Source organism: Mastigoproctus giganteus, chromosome 2 (genome assembly GCF_048544385.1).
Source record: "Mastigoproctus giganteus isolate SK-2022 chromosome 2, ASM4854438v1, whole genome shotgun sequence".
Taxonomy (NCBI): domain Eukaryota; kingdom Metazoa; phylum Arthropoda; class Arachnida; order Uropygi; family Thelyphonidae; genus Mastigoproctus; species Mastigoproctus giganteus.
This window is the reverse complement of record NC_143576.1, coordinates 119855922-119880655: the sequence shown is the minus strand read 5'-3', so window position 1 is coordinate 119880655 and position 24734 is coordinate 119855922. Positions and strand designations below refer to the sequence as shown.

Here is a 24734-nt window from a genome sequence, read left to right as displayed (position 1 = left end):
AATATAAAAGAAATGTAAGCATGAATAGCAAAAACAGAAACTAGTTAAAATTTAATTCCCAATTGATAAGTATAAAAACTTACAAAAAAGCTGCAGAAGTACAATGATATAATAATAAATAAATATCAGTTGACTCTGGACAGTAACATTTGAGGCAAACTTTGAAAATATTAGAAACAAAGTCAAGAATGAGGACTCTCCCTCAACAGCACAGAGCCAGAGAAGCTAATACATATTAACACAGATATACACTAAAATATCAGGATCTTGATGACAACATTAAGACAAACTTTTACTATAATAATGGATTAACCCAAAGTTATTAATAATTAAATAAAAAGTAATCCAAAAACAAGTATAGCAGCCAAATATAGCATCCTTGAGGACATAGCATGTACTGGATTTTTGAAAATTCCAGTTTTTTTTTTAAGGTTATGCATATAGTTTTAGTCAGAGGAGATTGTTTATTCATATTAGATGATAATACAGTAATCCTGATCATTATAATCTCCACAGAATTACAGTTGCCACCATTAAGCCAAATGTTAACCCATATTTCTGGTTTGTTTGTTTGTTATTTGGTGTTTAGGAGCATTAGCAACTAAGGCCATATTGCTCCGTGGATATGCGGTGGTCATTCCCTGACCTTTCCGCATCCTCCGTATTTGGTGGTGACGGGCTCGAACCCCGGTCTAATCAAGAAGCGTGTGCTACGCACTGCTGCTGCTCCTGGCTACGGAGGTGCCCCATACTTCTGGATTGGTCTAGTAGATAGCATACTTGCCTAAGAAATAAAGGTTGTGTGGGTGAATGCTACCTCCAGTATGGGTGTTGTGATTGTCCTATACTTTTTAATATGAAGTATAAATAGTGCATATGATGCCAGCAATCAAACTGCCTTAAAAACTAAATCATACACTATGAATTAGTATTAACTGTCTTGCAAAACAAATGATTTTGTACATTACAAATACATAATAACAATGCCATATCGTCTTTGAAACATATAAACAGAAAGAAACTGGTGTCTGGAAATTAACAGAACTTAATGCATAAATTTAGGACCTGCATTTATTTATTATTATTTTTATTTATTTATTTTTTTAATCCAGCCAGCCTAGTTTCTCTCTGCTTTGTATGGACAAATACCTTGGAGAAATATTTAAAAAAGCTTCAGATTTTTAAAAGATTTTAATGTAAATACTTTTTGAAAACTAAAAGACATTCAAAAAACATTAAATACTTATCACACTTAAATGCTAAACAATATACATTTAATCCAAATTTTTTGTCCCTTTTCCAGAGGTTTAAAAGGGAGGGACACATGTGCACACACACGCACACAAAGTATTTTGTGCCATCCAGTGGGCAAAGACAAATTCATGTACATAAAAAACAAGACCCACCACAATATAAGTCAATTTTCAAACAGACTTAGCAGTCAAAAAATGACTTACATTGTGTGACAGAAAGCAAAAAGATTTTGTGCCAATTCACATCTGAAAATTTACAATACTTTCTTTTTTTTTTTATGAAAAAGACAATCAGTAGGAATGTTGATGTGAGCACATTCAAAAACTGGCTTATGCCTCAACTTCATGAAGATTCTGTTCAATTAATCTACCACCAAGGCAGCATTTCTCCTCACTTTCATTTCGATCTGAACGAATATCTCAATAACACACTTCCTCAGACATTGATTAGACTAAGTACCAAAGGAGATTCCTTGGTCATCTGAAAGATCTGCAGACCTAACACTATGTAATTTTTTTTTTGTAGAGATATGTAAAGGATGTTTTACCACCATTCTATCAAAACATTTTCAATGTAACTTGTGGAGCTCATATCAAGTCTGCAAGTAACTTTTATAAATTTTCTATCCATCTGTATAAATATATATACAAAACCATCGAAATGTTTTTCATACATGTCGTAAACTGATAAATTAGGGATTGTAAACTAGATATACATCATATACAGCAATTAGGACCCCCACCAGACCCCTGCTGAAAAGCGAAAATCACCGAAAAGTGGAACATAGCCATTTTTTCAATTGCAAATGCATATAAAAGCCTAATAATATGTTTACACTATCATATGCTGTAAACAGACTGAATCACCGACAATAAGACAGCTCCCAATGCCCTTCTCAGACTCGGTTGCTGAGTGCGTCATGCCGAAAAAGCGGAACGCCAAAAAGCGGGACCCTACTGTATATTTCTCTCGAATCTTCTCTTTCTACTTCTGTATTTAAATTCATAATTACATATTGTATATAAAATGTAAAAAATATATACAGTATATATCAAAACAAATACAGTAATAATTATGCATTAAATATTTAATACAACAAATAAATTTTACAAAACTGCATAGCCATTACTGTATATGATATAGTACTGCAAATCATAATTTTAGAGAATATATAATGAAATAAAAATATAAGTAATAAATAAATTCGAGAAAATAAACAATAGAACTTTTAGAACAATGCACATTAGGTCCGTGACATCACAAGGCGCTGCTTCTGTACCAACTATGTCCAGTCGAACATTGTTTTTGTGACTGAAGAGGCACTGTTAATATATATCCAAAAATATTTTGCTAATCATTCATCATGAGTGGAAAATATTCAAGAAAGTTGCCTAGTGCAGTGAAAAGGCAACACAATGTGACTTTACATGTTAAAATAGAGGTGATTAAGCAAAGTATGTGGTGAAAGAGCTGTTCATATTTCTCTGTCTTGACTTACTGCCAACAACAATGCATACAATTATCAAAAATGCAGGGTAGATAATAAGCAAAGCACAATATATAACCCAACATTCTAGAATTAAAATTACCAGATAGCATTATGGAAAAAAATGAAGAAGTTGCTTTCAACGTGGCTTGAAGATTTGCATAAGCAAAATATTCCAGTAAGTTTTACTCTTATTCGGGAATAGGCCCTCAGCTTTATGATTTTGTTAAAAGTGAGGGAAGGGTGTTTAGCTTAAGCAAGTGAAACTTTTAGTGTGAGTAGTGGCTGGTTTCATAGATTTCAATCCTGTTATGGATTTAAGAATGTGAGACTACAAGGTGAGGCAGCAAGTGCAAACACTAAAAGAGATCTGCACACACTTTGTCTACGATTGTACAGGAAGTTTACGACTCTACACAAGTTTTTAATGTGGATGAAACTGGCCTCGACTAGAAAAGAATGCTATCCAAAATGTAAATTTCAATCCATGAAAAAAGTGCTCCAGGGCTTAAGGCCTCCAAAGACCACTTAACACTTTTGCTTGGGGGAAGGGGGGAGGGGAGGAGGGGGGATGTAAATGGAGGAAAGAAGCTTAAGCCACTACTTGGGTATCACAGTGAGAATCCTAGGGCCATGAAAAATTATGTAAAATCTTGCCTCTCTGTAAATCCCAGTGAAATGCTTGGATTACATGGTTTGTTTGTTATTTGATTTTTAGGAGCATTAGCAACTAAGGCCATATTGCTCTGGGAATATGCGGTGCATTCCCTGACCTTTCCGCATCCTCCGTATTTGGTGGTGACGGGATCAAACCCCGATCTAATCAAGGATTACAAGGCAAATCTTCCATGACTGGTTTGTAGAAAGTCTTGTTCCTAAACTAAAACTTTATTGCCAACATGAAAATTTATTGTTCAAGATTCTTCTGTTGTTGGATAATGCCCCATCCCATGACAGCAACTTTGAAGCTTTGTGTCCAAACATCAAAGTTGTGTTTCTGCCACCACAAACTACTTCACTCATTCAGCCTATGGACCAAGGTGTCATAGCAAATTTTTAAAGCTTATTATTTAGGAACATTTAGAAAGCTAATTCATGAGACTGATGGTGAAGGCAAACCAACTGTTCAGGAGTTTTGGAAGAGCTTTAGCATTAGGGATGCAGTGTACATCATTAGTGAGGCATAGAATTAAGTGACAGTTAGGTGTATAACAGGGTTTGGAAGAACATTTATCCTGAAGTGGTGCATGACTTCACTGGTTTTGAAACTTCTGAAGAAGTTCATGAAGAGCTGATGTCTTTGGCAAGGCAAGTTTTTGATAATGTCAAAGAGGACGATGTTAAACTACTTGAGTCACAATCACAACCCTTAACTAACGAAGAATTGGCTGAAGTAAATAGGCAGGCATTTGATGAAGAGATCATGGAAAATTAAGACACAGGCCCAACAGAAGAAAACAGTTTAACAACAAAGAATCTTAGGCATGTTTTTAACCTTGCTGATGGATTAACAGGCATTCTGCAGAGTTGTGATCACCTGCCCGATCATTCTGCTAGAGTTTTGTTTGTTTGTTATTTGGTTTTTAGGAGCATTAGCAACTAAGGCCATATTGCTCTGGGATATGCGGTGGTCATTCCCTGACCTTTCCGCATCCTCCGTATTTGGTGGTGATGGGCTCGAACCCCGGTCTAATCAAGAAGCGTGTGCTACACACTGCTGCTCCCTCCCACCTGGCTACGGAGGCACCTTCTCTGCTAGGGTAACACGACTCATAAATGATAGTTTGTCTTGCTATCATGATATTTATGACGCAAAGATTCATGGTGGCAAGCAGATGAAGTTAGACTCCTCCTTCAAGAAAAAAGTCAGAGAACCTCAAAGCTAGTCACAGAAGCAGCAGGGATTACAGCTGCAGCAACTTCAAGTACCGAGGAGGAGCAATTGTAATAGGAAGAATAATAAAAAAAAATTATTTTTATGTTTTATTAATAATTTCATAGTGTATTTTCTAATTATTATTTAGCAATTCAATAAATTATACTTTATTACAGTTTAGTATACAATAAAATAAGTATTTCCTATTCATATGCCGATACACTTCGATAAAGATATAAATTTGAATTTTTTAGTTGGTCTGGAACATATCTTCCATATAATACGTTAGTTCAATGGGAAATTGATGCACGATATGTTGTTTCGTTATAAGTCATGCTTTTTAAGAACATAACTACAATGCATATTGAGGATCCCCTGTTAAAGTGTTTACTTCTTTTTAAATTACCCTACAGTAAAAAAAAAAAATATATATAAAAGAAAATGAATATATCAAAATGAGAGAGGTCGGATAAATTCATTAATAAAGCTACTATCTATATATCTGTATTTATGATTTTCAAGATTTGCACAATTACCCCCACATAATTTTTATTCTCCAATATCTTGAGTGTAGTACCACACAGTTCATAAGTTACTCTGGGGTTACTGCTACCCATATGCAGTACCTTGCATTTGGTAATATTAAACTTCAACTGCCATTTCTCAGCCTACTGACTCAATTTTCCTAGATCTTGTTGCAGTAGCTCGCCCTGATAACTGTAATTAACCACCCTGCCAACCTTGATATCACTGCAAACTGCGACATCTGACAAAGTCACCTACTTTAAAACAATGGAACCATTTAAAAACTTATGCATGGCTCACTGTTGCAGCTCAGACATAACTTTCATTCACCATTTTTCTGATTTTCATACAAAATTTAATGGACACACATTCTTTACCCTAGGATGTAGATGAATTTGAAATAGCACAAAAACACTCAGCATGAATGTTTTTGTGCTAAGCATGAATGACTGAAGCAATAGAATGAGATGTAAACCAAATTGCACTGATGTAAACTATAATGCATACTGTCTGAATTTCAGGTGTTAAAAGAAAATTGTGTCATATTAATTTGTGTTATATGAGAGCTATGTGTAATATTCTCTACCACAGACAGCCTGAGAGTTTGAGAAACTGGAAAAAAATATGTTGGCAATAAACCTTAAATTTCTGCAGGTTGTGATTTTCATGGAATACATGTAAAGGAAGGCTATTCTACAGAACTAAATTTGAACTTGATTCCAAACCCTGTGCCAGTGCACTACGTATGGAGTTGAACCATGAATGGGTTATGGTGGTTGTCACATATGTTCTGACTAGTTTGGGGAAGCTGTGAAAAAACGCAGAATTATAGAGGCCAATTCAAAAGAAGAGTGGCTATGGAAAGAGCTATGAAACAATACCTTGCTTCTAGAAGGTGTTAGTGTGTGTACTAAGCACCAAAGCACCAAGACTATGTGGCATCAGTAATTAGTATACTGTGCTGTAAATTGAATGTATTCTGTTATCTGTTTGCTAAACAAAAATCCCAGCTTCCCAGGAGGGGAAAACCATGCAACCTCTCACCTGAGGCTGACTAACTCAGCCATGTTGTGGAAAAAGCCCATAAAAATTCCTCATGTAATTGATGAGATTTGAACCAAGGGCTTTTCCACCCAGTGTGGAGAGTATGGAGTGCCAGGAAATGGGGTTGTAAGAAAGATCGTTGATTAACCTTTTAATTCTCCTGTTAGATACAGTGGAGTACTGAGAGAGAGATTTTTGGAATATCCTCCCCAATATTCCATATTACAGTAATATGAGATCTACAGTTATACAGTTCCTCTTTGAATTTATATAAGCCCTCTAATATCACAAGGTTAGAGAGGAACTTATTCCAATCATTAATCACTTTTTTTAGTACCAAAAGTTCCCTGCTCATTTGTATTGGCTCAGACATACTGCTGTAAAGCTCAATGAACTGCCTGAATAGTAAGCAGTATGGGTCATGGATTGGAACTTTGAGACTTTCAACATGAGATGGTGTCTGCATACCTCATCAGCCAATAGCTGATGATCATATTTGGGTGTGGAGACTGGCTAGATAATGCTTCCTTTGAGAGTGGATCATCTTAACCTTTGATGAAGGTGGTATGGGGTATTTCAGCCACTTTACACTTGGCTCATTGGTAATAATCCTTGAAACCATGAAATATATAACTACTTGGAGATTTTTGACAAATATGTGCTGATACTGATAGGACTCGTTGTGGAAATAGACCCTGTCAGTATCAGCACAACACTCGATGTCATACAGCTAGAATCATACAGGTACTGCTTTGTGGACAATGATATAAAATAGTTGGAATGACTAACTTTTGACGTCAGCTTATACACCTGTGAAAGATTTCAAACCCAATGAATGCTTGTGAGCTCAAATAGAGTACCAGATTTTGTCCTTGAGGCTGTCACAGACATTCTGTAACAGCCAAAGGACGGTCAGTAACAGCCAAATCCTCTGCTTCCACCTTCACGATGGTGGGACTGTTAGTAATCCTGGGTATAATCCCATGCACATGCACACGGTGGGTGACCACCCAGGTGTGAACCAACGTAAGCATGGGTCGATGTGTGGCGCCCACACAACATGGAGGAATGCCACCCCTCTGTGTTACCAGGCAATACTAGGTGGTAGACGACTCTCATCAACTGGTGCAATACCAACACTTTGCTTATTGTAGGCTTGAAGTGGTGGAACCCATGTTAAGTCTCCCGAGCTAAGTTCTAGTCAACCTTTCCCCATCTCTTCCAACAACATCATCATAGCCATTGAGGTTATGATGATCACCATGGCAAGATCCAAACTTCCTTAAATTTCGAGGGTACAGCACTAAAACGGTGTTCATAGGCTGCCCGCTATTTAGTACACCGGACCGAACCATTGGTAACTTTCTAGGAGGCTTCCGGATCAGCTAGTATATAATCTTGCTACCTCTACTCTGCCAGAGGTAGCCTCCGTAGCCAGGTGGGAAGGAGCAGTAGTGCGTAGCACACGCTTCTTGATTAGACCGGGGTTCGAGCCCGTCACCACCAAATACGGAGGAAGCGGAAAGGTCAGGGAATGACCACCGCATATTCCGGAGCAATATGGCCTTAGTTGCTAATGCTCCTAAAAACCAAATAACAAACAACTACTCTGCCAGATTGTGACTGGAGGGAGTCCGAGTAGTGTTTGTTGTTGTTTGTTATTTGGTTTTTAGGAGCATTAGTAACTAAGGCCATATTGCTCCGGGGATATGCGGTGGTCATTCCCTGACCTTCCTGCACCCTCCATATTTGGTGGTCAAGGGCTCGAACCCCGGTCTAATCAAGAAGCATGTGCTACGCACTGCCACTGCTGCTCACCTGGCTACAGAGGCGCCCCAAGTAGTGTATATGCTGGGGACATTGTTAAGGCCACGTTATGTCAAGGATCTGGGTCTACTCTTACCAAGTGTAGGCCATAACCAAAAATTTCATTACTTCATACAGCACGTCACCACCACCTTTTCTTACTATCAAATACACCATGAATTGTCAAACTAACAGAGCAAACTTATCTGCGAAAAGATCTAAACCTCCCAAACACTTCCTAGTTCATTTCGCCAATATACATGGTCTCGGTTCTAATCTCAATAATCTCCATTTCCACTTACAGTCTGCCAAACCCCATGTACTTTTTCTGACAGAATCTCAGTTATTGGCTGATTCAACCACTGATCTCAGCTGCCCAAATTATTCACTGTATGATTCCTTTCACCTCAAAGTTGGTACTTGTGCATATGTCCATTCCGATATTCCCTGTCAGAGACATGGTAATTTGGAATCTCCTCTTTTCGATCTTCTCTGCCTTAAAATCTCTCTACCTCATTCAGTCAAATTCATCTGTTGTCCCTACTGTTCTCCCAACTCCACTAATCACTTGGAACTCTTTGACTTCCTCTCTTTACAACTTGACTTTCTCCAGTCAAACTTTACTAACACCGAGGTAATTTTCCTTGGTAATTTAATGTTCACAACTCCAGTTGGCTTTAATTTTCTAGTCATACAGAGCTAGTCAAGATACTCAGTCTTCTGCAACTACTAATGACCTCGCACAGACTGTTCATTTACCTACCAGAATACTAGACAATCCTAACCATACAGCCAACACCCTTGATCTTTTTCTCACAAACAACCATTCAACCCTTTGCCCATCCCACCTCTGTCAAAACCAGATCGTTCTATTGTCATTTCAGCCAAGGATAAAGCTGACCCGCTAGAATCCCATTTTTCTTCCAACTCATGTATTAATGATCTTGGTAAAATAACTCCCACCATTCCTAGCATGCTCCATTCAATGCCTCCTGTGGTTCCATCAAAAGGATGTCAGAAGGATTTCGATAAATCTGAGATGCTAAGAAAGCTCCAGATCTTGATGGTATTTCTCCCCTTGTTCTCAAAACCTGTGCTCCTGAACTTACTCCTGTACTTTGCTGCCTTTTCCCACTTTCTTATTCCAAAGGTTTTTTCCGGTGCTTGGAAATCTGCTGATATCCAGTCAGTTCCTAAAGAGGGTGACATATCCCTCCCATCCAATTATTGGCCCATTGCAATTACTTCTACTCTTTCTAAAGTACTATCAATTAACTGCTAACTTTTAAACTATCTAGAAACCTTCCGTTCGATCAACAATTGCCAGTATGGATTCCGTCAATTTCAAACCACTGGTGACATTCTGGCTTATGTTACTCATTTATGGACAAATTCAATGGAAAAGTTCAGTGAGACACAAGCAGTTGCTCAAGACATATCAAAGCTTTCGATCATGTTTGGCATAAAGGTCTTCTAAACAAGCTTCCATCTTATGATTTGCCAACTTTTTATGTAATTGGTTATCCAGGTTTCTCTCTGATCGCTTAATGAGGGTGATGGTAGATGGCTCTCTGTCTTCTAACTTTCCCACTAATGCTGGTGTCCCCCAAGGTTCAGTACTTTCCTCCACTCTTTTCCTCTTGTATATTAATGACCTTCTTTCATTGACTTGAAGTCATATCCATAGTTTTGCCGATGATAGCACATTGCATTCTGCTTTCCAGTTTGAGAAACCTTGCCCTACTCAATCAGCTTCAACTTCTAGAATATCCACTACCAATTCCTTAAATGCCAATCTCCTGGTAATTCTCCAGTGGGGCAAAGACGACTTAGTTGATTTCAATCCTTCTAAAACCCAGTCCTGTCTTATATCTTGCAAAAAGGATTCTTCTGCTCCTATGCTTATCTTTGGTAACACTCCAATTTCTAAGCAAGATGATATATCTCTTTTGGGGATTACCCTGACTTCTAATATCTCTTGGCATAAGCACATTACAAATATTGCTTCCTCTGCATCTAAAAAATTAAATTTTCTCTTTCGCTCTCAGAGTTACTTTTCTTCCACACAGCTGTTCACTCTGTACAAATCGCAAATCTGTCCTACCATGGAATATTGTTCCTACATCTAGAGTAGTGCCCACAAAAACCTCTCCTTCTAGGTTCCATTCAGAAGAGGGCAGTTAGGTTAATTAAGGACTCATCTCTAACAGAGTCTCTCCACTTTCTGTCTCATAGATGTACTGTTTCTACTGCATGCCTTTTCTACAGATACTTCCATGGGCAGTGTTCCTCTGAATTGGCTTCTATAATTCCCGCTCTCTCTTTCAAAACAGTCCAAACACGTGCCGCCACCAGCCATTTACTGTCCAACTTCAAACTCACAGAACCATCTTTTCATCTTCCTCATTTATTCATTCAACTGCCATTTTCTGGAACAACCTTCCTTCATAACATATTTCTTGAAAATTACAGTCTACAGAAGTTCAAGTTAAATGTCAACAAATATCTTCTTTCGTTTTCTCAACCACCAGTCCATGCACGGTACTAAGTGGTATAGGTTCTAATACCTCTTGTGTTTGGGGTTTTCATAAAAAAAAAAAAAAAAAATTAGAATTTTTGATATAGTCTACAGCCTGGTCTGTAGACTATATCAAAAAGCTGGATTGGCTGGTTCAGAGACCTCAGCCTCGCTGAATCGCTGTGGAAAGAATTTGAGCACTGAATTAGGTTGTGGCCAAAGAGGCTTTCTTCCAAATTGCCTTGTAGGAGAAATGGATGCAAATTACAGCCAACACCTGCCAGAAGTTGCTAGAAAGTGTGCCAAGAAACAGTTAAGTTTGTCACTCAGGCCAAAGGTGTACCTGCCAGGTATGACATTTTTGAATTAAAATCCTTTTTGCAACTACCTGTGCATGTCTGAACATTTTTTGTCACATAGTGTATTCAATTAAATTAAATTTTCAATAGCAATTACAGTTTCTTAGTTTAATTCTGCACCTCCTTGAGAAAAAACAGATTTAAAATTAGAAAAGATATGTGCTAAAATTAACAAATTTAAATTATAAAGATGGCAGCACACAACATTATAATATCTAATGCTGTTCGTGTGAAAAACTACTAGCATTAGTAGAGGCATATAATGCAAGAAAACAAGCTTAAATAGCACCGGTCAAAAAAAAAAAAAAAAAAAAAAAAAACATTCCCGTTTTACCCATCCGTTCACTCCAAAAGTTCATTTGGTTCAGCCGTGAATTTATTTAAGTTGTCAACCCAAAACAACAACACACGGAAGTTTGCTCCAGCAATCAACCACCTACTGGCTAAAGGCAAATTCCCGCACATCTATTCCACAACTGTTTTTCCTCAATTTGAATTTATACCACCTCAGGTGCAGAATCTCAGCAAGAGGAAGAATCACATCAGCACTGAACTTGCTGAAACCATTCAAGGTCTTATACACTTCAATCAGATCACCTCACAGGTGCCTACTCTCCAGATCCTGCAATATGCAGAACTACACCTTTCTTGGTAACAGCAACCCTTTGTTCCATGGCCTGACAATTCTCTTATAGAAGGTAATAATCACCTCCTCCTGCTAGCAAAATTCCTATATATCATTGACAAGACCCCATGAGGGTCTTGTCAATTCCACCCTTCTGCACTGCATTAATCTTCAGTTGCCACCTCCAAGACTTTTCTAGATCCTCCAAGACTTCACTTAACTTTTCTAGATCCTGTCGCAGTAGCATACTGTCATTAACAACCCTACCAACCATTGTATCATCAGAAAACTTGGACATTAAGCCTCTTATACCTTCATCAATATCATGATAATTACAGAAAACAACAATGGGCCCAACACTGGGGGACTCCACTAATAACATTAGTCCACGAAGAACAGTGTCCATTGATAACCACTCTGTCTTCTCCCACTCAACAATCCCTTTATCCATAGCAGAAATACCACCACTTTGCTTATTGGAGGCTTGAAGTGGTGAAACCCATGTTTAGTCTCTAGAGCAAAGTTTCCGGCATCCCCCTCCCCCCATACTTCCCCTTCAACCCATGCACGGTACTAAGTACTATAGGTTTTGATACCTTTTGTGTTTGGGGTTCTCATAAAAAAAAAAAAAAAAAAAAACTTGTAGTCTTCCATGTGCAAAAGTATCAAAAGCTAAAATCCAAGTATATGATATCAAAATTATATTTTGCATCCAGTTCCTTTGTGACCACATTATAGTATCCAATCAAATTGGTCAGACAAGACCTCCATTAGCAAACCCATGCCGTGTTTGAACTATAACTGCAGTCTTGTCTAGATGATCCTGCAGTGTTTCTTTAACCAGTGACTCAATTATTTTCCCCGGAACACAAGTTACACTAACATGTCTATAATTACTCATATCACCTTTCGATCCCCCTTTGTGAATTGTGGTTAAATTTGCACTTCTCCAGTCCATAGGGACTGCCCCTGAGTCCAAGGATAATGATGGCTAAGGGCCTGCTTACTTCATTTGCTGCCTTATTTAACATAACTGGAAAGATCCCATCCACTCCAGGTGCCTTTCGTATGTTTAACTTCAACAATTTCTCGTCCACCTTTCTCTCAGTTATTACAAAATTATTTAACTCGCTGTTAGAGTTTGATAAGCTTCTGGCCTCCACTTCCCTACAGAATTCCTTATGCATGAATGTAGATGCAAAATATGCATTCAGTTTGTCAGCTACCTGATCAGGATCATCAACAGTCGAACCATCGATATCAAGTGGACCAATCTGATTTATCCCCTTCCTTCTAGAATTTACATAAGTAAAGAACTCTTAATGTTTTTCTTTGCATCCTTTGCCAGAGATTTCTTGGAATCTGCCTTCGCCTGTCTAACCTCCTTTGTAACTTGATTATAGACCAGCTTATATCGACCATAGGTTTCTGTGTCACCTGATAATTTGTGTGTCCCCCGTGCATTTTTCTTCTCTGCCACAAGTCTCATTATTTCATCTGACATCCATTTAGGCCTAAACCTTGAACAATATTTCTTAATAGGTATGAAACTTTTAGTAGCATCCACAATTAATTCCTTGAATGTTTCCGATTTGGAATTTGCTGTTCTAATGACCAACATCATCAGTAGGTCCCAATGTATAGAATTTAAAAAAAAAAAAAAAACTGTGTCAGACCACCACAGTCACCTTTAAAAAAACCCTTCCCTCTACCCCTGAAGGTAGTTATATCTTTTACTAAATCCCGCATCAGTACACTGTGATCACTGCCACCTAGTGGTTCCTTTATCTGCAAATTCTTAATACACCAATGATCACTGCTGATAACCAGATCAAGAGTATTACTGACCCTGGTTGCCTCTCAAACATGCTTCAGTAGAAAACAATCATCCAATAAATCCAAAAAAGTCTTGCTAGTACGAGACTGATCAATGCACAAGTTGCAGTCTATATCTGGGAAGTTAAAATCCCCCATTATAAGACAATCTGATTTGCTAAACTCCTACTCTCGATTTTGCTTTCCCAGTGCTTATATCACACCAAACTAACTCAACATTGCACTGTCTACCCATGTCAACTGGATGTACTTCCTTAAATTTTATGTGTTTCTTAGCTAACAGCATGACCCCCTCCTCTTTTCCTATCCTATATGTACGCATTATACTACCCAAATTGAAATTCTGCATTTCTTATATCCATGTGACACCACATTTCCGATATCCCAACAATATCTGCCTTTGATGTTTTGACCAGCACTTCAAATTCATCAAATTTATTTACTATACTCCTAACATTGGTATACATGCACCTGTTCTTACTCTTAGTTACCCTAACACAGCCCATGTATTTACTTGTTCCATGATGACTACAAACAGTCCTTGAAATCGTCAGCACCTCGCTTTCCAGCCTGCTGCTCATTCCAATAGAAGCATTGCAAGAATCACTTTCATCTCTGCCTGCGGCTATTGTTAATCTATTAGTCTGTGAATCCCCCCCCCTCAAGCTAGCAGTTTTCTGACACACCTAACACTGAATCAACAGCATCAGCAAATATTCTTGCACCCTTTCTATTTAAGTGTATCCCAGCCCTGTAAAAAACAATCTCTCCTGTTAACAAACACAAACCATGCTGAGAAAAATTCTACCGCATGAGCCTTACACAATATCTCCAGGGACAAATTGATTGACAAGGCTCTAATCATATACTCCCTCCTATCACATCTGGGCAGAACTGCAGACACTTTCAAATTTAACTTAACTCGTGACTTTTTTTCCAACATCGACCTGTGCTTGTTCACAGGTCGATATCGAAGTCCACAGATCTCCTACTCTTAATGTCATTAGTGCTAATGTATACAACAATGCCACCCTTTGTGCCCTTAAAAGATGGTATCTGCTCTACATCATCAACTTTTGCCCTGACAGACATACCCTGGTTCTATTCCACCTATCCTTTTTGCACAATATCTTTCCTATCTGAATAACAGTAGTCACCAACAATAACTAGCTCCTGTGGGACCAGCACATTCTGCCCTGAAGATTGCCGCTGTGTTGCCCGATGCACAAGAGTGAGCTCTGGCATTGAGTTGGGCAGCTGAGAGCTTGATGGACCCCCATTTTAATTCCTTCGAGGGCATCTACCCTACTCTTCATACTCTCATAAATGCCCATCAGAATGCTAAATTGGCACTTAATTTCTTGACACTCTCTGCACCTAGCATACACAAAGACATCCTCCTTGGAGAGATCATGTCCTGTTTCAGAAAGGTCCACATTTTTTTAGGCTGTGATGTGTTGGAGAATCGCCCTCTTCGGTACTCCCCCAAGCAACAACACTCCCACTACTTTGTGCATGTTGCTTTGCTGCTCTAGTCTAGGACATGATTTCCATTTAAATACAATTTAATTAATTAACAATGAAAATTAATATGGTTAATAAATTTAATTGATTAACTGACAGTACTATACTTGACTATACAACACTATCCTAAGCTAACGGAGTGATACGTATTACACTATCCAGTTTTACATTATACCTTACGATATCAAGTTACACTATAAACTGCATACGTCTTATTATTGTTAAGTATCTTATGCCACTATGCGGTAGCACCCCCTAAAAAAAAACACAACTTTGGAAATTTCTGGACTATACCATACAGTAGCTTACTTTACTTTTCAATATCAATTTGGAAGTGGTTCATTTCCCTTTCAATTATGATTACTCTAAAAGTGGGAGGGGGGGTCAGTACAGAACTACAAAAACCTAGTGACCATAGCCCACGTCTCACCACTAATGATAACATTTTCATTCCTTTAACTACTTGCTCAAGCAAAAATTGATAATCTCCATTTTTCATACAAACTAAGAGTAATTCTAGTGTCTCTAAATGCTTATGGCAGTGGAGCCTCAGAAATAAAATTCTCTGCAGAGGTCTAACACAGAATTTTGTTTGTGCGGTACACTTTTTCAATTATGCGCTGTCAAATGTGCACTGAATCATATACATCTTTGGGCATTGTTAACTGTAAATGCATTAATTCCACTGTGAAATAAAATATTTCCAATTTAACATCTAGGATCTGCTTCAGTTCAAACTTAATCTAACACATATGCAAAATACTTTTTCTTGACTTTGTTCATTTCGTGTGGAATGACAATAATGTTTGCTCAAAGTAACAACAGAAAAGATACATTATCTCTGTGAATTATAGCAGAATCAATAATGCAAAACAAAAACAAACATTAGTTTCCAAAAGCTAACTATTACCTGCTGGGAGAATAACAGCTTCTATCGGTTCAAGTCTCCCTTCCCCATCTTTTCCAAGACCTTGTCTATAACAGAACATCAGTTATAATATTTAAATGATTTACAGTAAGCATATTATGTTAATACATTATAAATATAAAAACATCTACTAAAGGAAATCCATGGTTTTGATCTTAATTTCTCCATTTTTCTGCATGAAAGCTATATGCTAAGATTAAAACTGTCATGCTTGCTCAATGCTCTACAATTGCGATTCTTGTTACTGGTAGAGGGGGTGCAAAGGCTGCTCAACTTAAGTCATTCACAGTATGCTTTAAGACATAATTCTACTTGATGACATTAACTGGGAATCCTAGCTGTTGAATGATCCTTTGTGATTTGTATTGGCTAGACAGTGCATTTGCATCCATAGTTACCACTTCTCCTGGCAAAGAAAATTTTTAAGAATTTTTAATTCTTAATTCTTAATAAAATTCAATTAAAATTAACTTTAATTCTTAATAAAAATTGACAAATCAATTTTTATCGTGCGACTTTTTTTTTTTTTCTTTTTTTTTAGCAATTTGCTGTTTCATGTTTTATTTTGAGTTAAGACATGAAACAACATTATTTTTAAGTTAAAAACATATTTTTCGATAGTAGCATTTTTGAAGTTTGCAATTGAAATTAGAGACATTCAAAAAATGAATTTTGGGAGCCTTCCTCTGACACATTTCACTTTGTTGCAACCAAGGTTTTTCTTCTATAAGTGTTAGCCATATATCTTCAAATCTTTCGTGAAAACTTTTCAATGATTCTATTAGAAAATTGATTTTTTTCATAAGCTCAATGAAGCATTTTTTTTTTTCTCCTGCAGAGAAATTTACTTCAGTGCCTCTAAATGCGATAAGAGAGAAAAAAAAAAAATTTCTGCAGATTTTAGGAGAGATTTATAGCTGATTTGCACTTAATCTAAAGAATGATGACGAATAGTCCACCTTATGACACAAAATTTACATATATTTACTTTGCATTCACGCTCTTCATTTTGTGGCTCTTTAAAGAATGAAAGCCTTTTTGGAGGATCACAGAGAAATGCAATAATTTATTTAACTATATTCAATATGTTGTGACCTGGAATATTTCTAATATCTTAAAATCCTAAACTTGTGCAATAAACAAGGCAATGTACAAACAAATCTGTGGGCTCTATTTCAGAAAACTAACCTTAAAACACAGTAAAAATCCCTTCCATAGCTGCAGCTACCATCAAGGCACTGGTTTTGGCTTTTCAAATAAAACCTTGCCAGTATAACTTGTATTATTTTAAACAGTTTCTGATATAATGTTGGAACTACTGAAAAAATCCCAAAAGCTATTCTTCAATCTCAAGATCTTCATTTACAAAGCATAGAGAAACTTGTTTCGTATTGGAAAAATTTGTTGTTTCATCCACCATAACTGCATAGTGTGTATTTTATTTTCTAAACTATTTTTACAAGAAAGTGAGACATTATATCAGTCATCACTTCAGTAATACCACAGGACAAAACATTTTTGTGAAAATCACTGTATAAAAATGTTCTCTGCTCTGAACAATCTTCCACTCTCAAATCAAACAACATTCTAAAATTACTTATGTTGTCTCTGTGTTCTCTTACAGACAATCGTTGAATACACAGGTACTTACTGAGAAGAAGAAAATATTTTAAACAGTGCAACCCTACATTCATCCATTACTTTCTTTGTCATATCAGAAAACTGACTGGAAGCATTAATATCTGCTTTGACATTAAACATCTTCATGACTTTCTCTATCACCACTATATTTTTTGTTTATTATTAGATTTCTCTAAAGCCCTCTTCCAGTTGTCAAAACCATTACACAGCAAATTATCAGTTTCAAATTTTGTAGAAAATGTTAACAATTTTAGCTCTAAGCTTCTTTGCAAAATTTATATAAAAATTTATCACTCACCTCATCATTAACAACCAGGCATACTTTTTCCCATGATCACTTTGGAATTAGCAATTTCCGACCGTGTTTCAGACCATTCAAATGATGGTTCCCACTCTGTAGATTGGCTTGTGATAAATCAAGTAAAACAAAATAAGGATGAATGTGAATATCCTAGTGAAGCCTAATCTTGTTTTCTTTTCCATTACTGAAAAAATTTATCCATATTTTATGGATAATAGTAATAGCATTCGCCATATAGTACAAGGAAGACACTACAGACTTTTGCTGCACTAGCAAAAAAAAAACAACCAACCCAAATAGATAAGACAATAAAATTTTATGCACTTCCCTACTCACACAGGTAACTATCCAGCTGACCTTTGAATTTATTCAAAAAGAAAATGTCCTACAATCTAGTCTAAATCTCTTCCCTAATTTCTCTGTAATTTGTATTTATGTCCCCAAGTTCTGGAATTCTTCCTTCATTCATTTTACTAACCCCTCTTAGAGCCTTATAAACCACAATCAGGTCATCTCTAAGGTGCCTGGCTGCCAAGCTCTGTAGCCCACATAATCGGAGTCTTTCCTCGTATGGTCACCTTTTCCCAATCTCACTATGCAAGTTGCCTGTCTTTGCACCTTTTCAAGAAGCTCGATGTCTTTTTTCAAATGAGATCTCCATACTTGAATACAATATTCCAAATGTGGTCTTACAATTGCCTTCTACAGTGGGACTATGACCTCCATATCTCTATAGGATAATGCCAGATAAATCATCGATAGGACACCATGGGCTTTCAAGGCTGCCTGTTTATGCTGCTTAGAAAAATTCATATCCACCCGTATTATAACTCCCAGATCTTTCTTCCTCCACTGTCTTTAATTCAACCCTACCAAGCGTATAATTTATTTGTGGATTGCTATTCCCCAAGTGTAAGACATTGCATTTAGCAGCATTAAAACATAGCCCACTTCTCTAACCATCTTTGAAGTCTGTTCAAGTCATCCCGAAGGCTTGGCATTGATCATTAACAACTCTGCCAATCTTTACATTATTTGCAAATCTAGACATCACGCCTTCCATCCCTTTGTCGATAATGAAACTACTGAAACCAATAATACACAACACAAAACACTTCAGTAAAATCATAGGTGCAGTTAAATTATTTGCTATGCAAATAACAAATTCAACAGCTGACTGTAATATTTAACTGAACGTATAAATGAGTAAATGTAATAAAATAACCAAATGGAAACAGAACAAAGGCAGAAAACAAACATGCCACTTACAAAGAATTCCAACACAAACATTTAGCATTAGCTCTTATCAAGCATTGACTCTGACTCCATGCCAGCACTGAGGTGTGGTCATTTGAATGAAATGTAAACAGGAATTTAAAACAGGAGAATTTGTGATGTCACCAAGTGTGCAAGAGTGATATTTTTTTTATTAAATATGAATAGTGTAATACTTTTTCTACTCTTATCATTCATGGTTTGACAATATATTTTTCAACATTTCATTAGTGCTAATTTTTTGTTAACATACTAAGTGGGCAAAAAAAAAAATCTATGGTGCTGCTGCCAGAAACTGGATTTTTTTTTTTTTTTTTGCAATAAAGTTTTCAATAACAAAAACACAAAACCTACAAAACTAAGTGAGTCTTTTGCAAATCTTCTCTTAGTTTTGCAGGTTTCAAAAAAGAGAAATAAAATTTTTACACAGAAGAGGACTCATTTTAAAATGACACACAATTCAATCGAGGAATTCTCTTTTGTGAACCATGTGTAACAACAAAGGTTGTGGATATGTCCAAAGCTATCAAACAATTTTTACATTAAAAAAATTTAATGGATGAAAACCCTATGCACAAATGGAACATAATTTTAACGTATAGACGGAAATAAATAAGAATTTGATGCACTTGTATCTGGCATTTTACTCAAACTTGCACCAACTAAGAAACCAACTTTGGAGGCATCCTATAATTAAGTCCACATGATAGTGAAAACACAAATATTCAGATAAAATTGGCGAGTTAATGTGTGACAAAGAACACTAAAAGCAAACTGGATAAATATCATTATCCAATCTCATATTACAGATACATTTTCAAAGATTAAAAATTGTTACATTAACTGGAAGTCAATCCATTTAAATTTAGCATTAACCATGAAACAAATGACATGGTACAATGCAATCATATTCATGTATTTGAAAATTATGTACATATACTGTACACACACACACACACACACAATTCAATCGAGGAATTCTCTTTTGTGAGCCATTTGTAACAACAAAGGTTGTAGATACGTTCCAAGCTATCAAACAATTTTTATATTAAAAAAATTTAATGGATGAAAACACTATGCACAAATGGAACATAATGTTTAATGTATAGACCGAAATAAATAAGAATTAAGATGCACTTGTAAAAAGAACATCACCACATGTGCATGTAACTCCCTGCATTCTGCATCACAATGCAGTTGTAACAAAAATTGCCACTAACTCTGAGGACTGTCATGTCGGATGCAATGCAAGTTGTAAACTTCATCCAACCTCAAACCAAGGATAACTGTTTGTCAAAATCTTCTGCTAGAATTTATTTTGCAAATGAAATTCTTTTATAGCACACTGCATTGGCTATTGGTTGATTTTTTAAATATCAGAAAACCTCAGCCACAGGTAAATATATTTTTGTGAAAGAAAGACAGCAAGCTCTAAAAACATTTTGGAAGACAAGACTTTCACATTTCAATAAAATGAATCTTTCTGTTTCAGGACTGTTATCTCTTTGGTGAGAAGTTTAAAATGTTAATGGAAAAGCAACTCTTCCCCCTACTCTGGAAGTTCTGGATAAAAATGAATTGTGTGCAAACTTCCAAGTGTTAGAAGAGATTCTTTTGGGCAGTAAAGGAATGCCAGAAGCATTACCAATTTGATCAACAAATAAATCTGTGCTCAACTGCCATACCAACAATATTCCATGGTAGGGCGGATTTGCAATTTGTACAGAGTGAACAGCTGTTGGAAGAAAGTAACACCAAGAGTGAAAGAAAAAACCAAGTTTTTAGATGCAGAGGAAGCAATATTTGTAATGTGCTTGTGCCAAGAGAGATTAGAAGTCAGGGTAATCCCCAAAAGAGATATATCATTTTGCCCAGAAATCGGAGTGTCACCAAAGATAGGAGCAGAAGAATCCTTTTTGCGAGATATAAGACAAGACTGAGTTTTAGAAGGATTGAAATTAAGTAAGTTGTCTTTGCCCCACTCGACGAATTACCTGGAGATCGACATTTAAAGAATTGGTAGTGGATATTCGAGAAGTTGAAGCTGATTGAGCAGGGCAAGGTTTCTCAAAATGGAAAGTGGAATGCAATGTGTTATCATCGGCAAAACTATGGATACGATTTCCAATCAATGGAAGGTCATTAATATACAAGAGGAAAAGAATGAGGGAAAGTACTGAACCTTGGGGGACACCAGCATTAGTGGAAAAGTTAAAAGACAGAGAGCCATCTACCATCACTCTCATTGAGCAGTTAGAGAAAAACCTGGATAACCAATTACAAAAAAAGTTCCCAAACCATAAGATGGAACCTTGTTTGTTTGTTTGTTATTTGGTTTTTAGGAGCATTAGCAACTAAGGCCATATTGCTCTGGGATATGCCGTGGTCATTCCCTGACCTTTCTGCATCCTCTGTATTTGGTGGTGATGGGCTCGAACCCCAGTCTAATCAAGAAGTGTGTGCTATGCACTGCTGCTCCTTCCCACTTGGCTACGGAGGCGCCATGGAAGCTTGTTTAGAAGACCTTTATGCCAAACACGATCGAAAGCCTTTGAGATGTCAAAAGCAACTGCTTGTGTTTCACCAAACTTTTCCATTGAATTTGTCCATAAATGGGTAACATAAGCCAGAATATCGCCAGTGGATCGACACTGACGGAATTCATACTGGCGATCGTTGATCAGACGGAAGGTAGTTTAAGAGTTGGCGGTTAATTGATTTCTCCATTACTTTAGATAGAGTAGAAGTAATTGCAATGGGACAATAATTGGATGGGAGGGATTTGTCACCCTTTTTAGGAACTGGCTGGATATGAGCAAATTTACAAGCAGAAGGAAAAACACCATTGGAATAAGAAATTGAAAAAAGGCGACAAAGAACAGGAGTAAGTTCAGGAGCACAGGTTTTGAGAACAAGTGGAGAAATACCATCAGGACCCGAAGCTTTCTTAGCATCAAGATTCGTCAATATCCTTCTGACATCCTTTTCACGGAAGACCACAGGAGGCATTTAATGGAGCATGCTGGGAGGTGTTTTACCAAGATTAATACATGAGTTGGAAGAAAAATGGGATGCTAGCAGGTCAGCTTTATCCTTGGCTGAAGTGACAACAAAACCATCTGGTTTTGGCAGAGGTGGGAGCAGAGATGGGCAAAAGTTCCAGCCATTAGCTTTGGCAAGAGACCAGAATGCTCGACCATTAGGGCAAGAAGCAAGTTTTCTACTCTTAGCCTGTTCAAAATCTAGTTTGGACTGGTTAATAACTGCTTTACAATTATTGCGAGCTTTGGTGTAGGCAGAAAATGAAACTGAAGAATTGGAAACAAGCCAATTAAAATAAGCAACGTTCTTCTCTTGAACAGCCTTAGCACATTTATTGGAAAACCAAGGTTTAGATAAAGGACGAGATTTTAAAGTGGAGTGTGGAATAAAGGATTCCATTCCTACAAGTCACTGACACGATCGGAGCAAACGTTGACATCAGAAGTTTTGAAACAGTAATCCGACCAAGGAAAAGAAGAAAGAAATCTCGCAGGTCATCCCATTTTGCATTCTTGTAATGCCAAATGATACAAGTTTGGGAACAGTCATGAGATAAAGGCTCCATTGGAGAAGAGACAATCACCAAGTTGTGATCTGAGGTGGCTAAAGTACCACTCACTTCAACCGTGTACTTAGAAGGGTTGTTTGTGAGAAAAAGATCAAGCGTGTTGGCTGTATGGTTAGGATTGTCTGGTATACTTGTAGGTAAATGAACAATCTGTGCAAGGTCATTTGTAATTGCAAAAGCCTCAGCATCTCGACCAGCTTCGTTAGTGTAACTAGAAAACAGAAGCAAGGTGGATTTGTGAACATTAAAATCACCAAGGAAAATTACCTCACTGTTAGGAAAGTTGGACTGGAGAAAGTCAAGTTGCAAAGACAGGAAGTGAAAGAGCTCTAAGTGATTAGTGGAGTTGAGAGAATGTTAGAGACAATAGATGAATTTGACACAATGAGATAGAGAGATTTTAAGCCAGAGAAGATCGAAAAGAGGAGATTCCAAATTACCAAGTCTCTGACAGGGAATATTGGAACGAACATATGCACAAGTATTACCTTTGATGCAAAAGGAATCATACAGCGAATAATTTGGGCATCTGAGATGAGCAGTAGTTCAATCAACCGATAACTGAGATTCTGTCAGAAAGAGTACATGGAGTTTGGCAGACTGCAAGTGGAAATGGACATCGTTGAGATTAGAATTGAGACCACGTATATTTGTGAAATGAATTAGGAGGTGCTTGGGAGGTTTAGATCTTTTTGCAGATAAGCTTACTCTATTAGTTTGACAATTCATGGTGTATTCTATAGCAAGAAAAATGTGGGGAGGACATGTATGAAGTAATGAAATTTTTGGATATGGCGTACACATATCCAGATCCTTGACATAATGTGACGTCGACAATGTCCCCTGCATACACACTACTCGAGTCGCTATCTGGAAGAGTAGAGGTAGCAAGATTATACACTAGCTGATCTGTAAGCTTCCTAAAGAGTTACCAATAGGTTCAGTCCAGTGTACTAACTAAAGGCTGGCCTGCGAACACTGTTTTAGAGCTGTACCCTCAAAATGTAAGGAAGATTGGATCACGCCATGATGTTCATCATAACCTCAAAAGTCATCAGTCATACTGCATGATGGAAAAGATGGGTTGAGAACATGGGAGTTCTCTTCACACTCATGGGATGAGTGTGAAGACGAAATATAACGTCAAAACTACAGCCAATGGACCAAGGCATTATTAAAAATTTTAAATTTCAATATCGAAAGAGAATAATAACAAAGATTGTCTATGCGTTACAAAATAGAAACTTGGAGGTTACAATTAGCCTTAGATCTGAACTAAACATCTCTGAACTGGCAAAAGTTTGGACAAACAATTTCACTGAATACACTATTCAGAATTGTTTTTTGAAAGCGGGATTTGCATTGAACACAGAAGTCGAACGACAACTAGATGAACAAGATGAACTACCCCTTTCACAACTGAAAAACTTTTGGACATTAGAATCATCCAGAAACATCGAAAATGAAATAATACTGGATGGTTGTGTTTACGTAGATCAAGATCTGGCTACGACAGAACATCCAAATGAAGATGAAATACTGCTGAACAGTGTTAGATGCGACCACGATCACGAAGAATTTAACAATGGCGCTGAAGATGCATCGGAACAACCCGTAGAAAAGCCAACTCGCAAAAAAATGATTCACACTTTTAAAACGGTTCATCTGGGTCTACAGCAGTGGTTCTCAAACTTTTTAATGTGAAGACACCCCCTAAATCCATTATGAAAAATTTCCAGCACCGGATACATGGGTGCTGGCAGAATATTTTGTAGTCGTGCATGAGGAAAGGCAACAAGAGAATTTTTTTTAGAAAAATGCATGAAAAAACGTTTGGCTTTTGGTACAGGATTTTTAAACAAAATTTTTTTTATTTAAAAATTGGCCTCATACCGCATTTTATGCACAATTTCTATATTTCTAAGAATAATAAATTGTAAGAAAAAATCTAAATTAAAGAAATAATATTCGATTGTTTTTTCATACTTATTTTAATGTTTTTTGAACAATAAGTACATTTTCTAATTTATATCCAGAAACTAAAATAATTCAAAATTAAAAAAAAAAAAAAAAAAAACAACGTGCTTGATGCGATTTACTTACATAGCTCATTTATATTTGGCCGT

The 24734-nt window shown here is 36.9% G+C and overlaps 1 protein-coding gene across 2 annotated transcripts in view; it reads right to left on the bottom strand.

Moving 5' to 3' along the window:
- LOC150089527 (zinc finger CCCH-type with G patch domain-containing protein-like) overlaps positions 1–24734 on the bottom strand; it is a 183747-nt gene that overhangs the window by 26641 nt on the left and 132372 nt on the right. For both annotated transcript variants that reach the window (XM_090368646.1, XM_090368647.1), the window contains exon 10: positions 15764–15828. In XM_090368646.1, coding sequence (XP_090224772.1) covers positions 15764–15828 — 65 coding nt within the window. The remainder of the gene's footprint in view (positions 1–15763; positions 15829–24734) is intronic.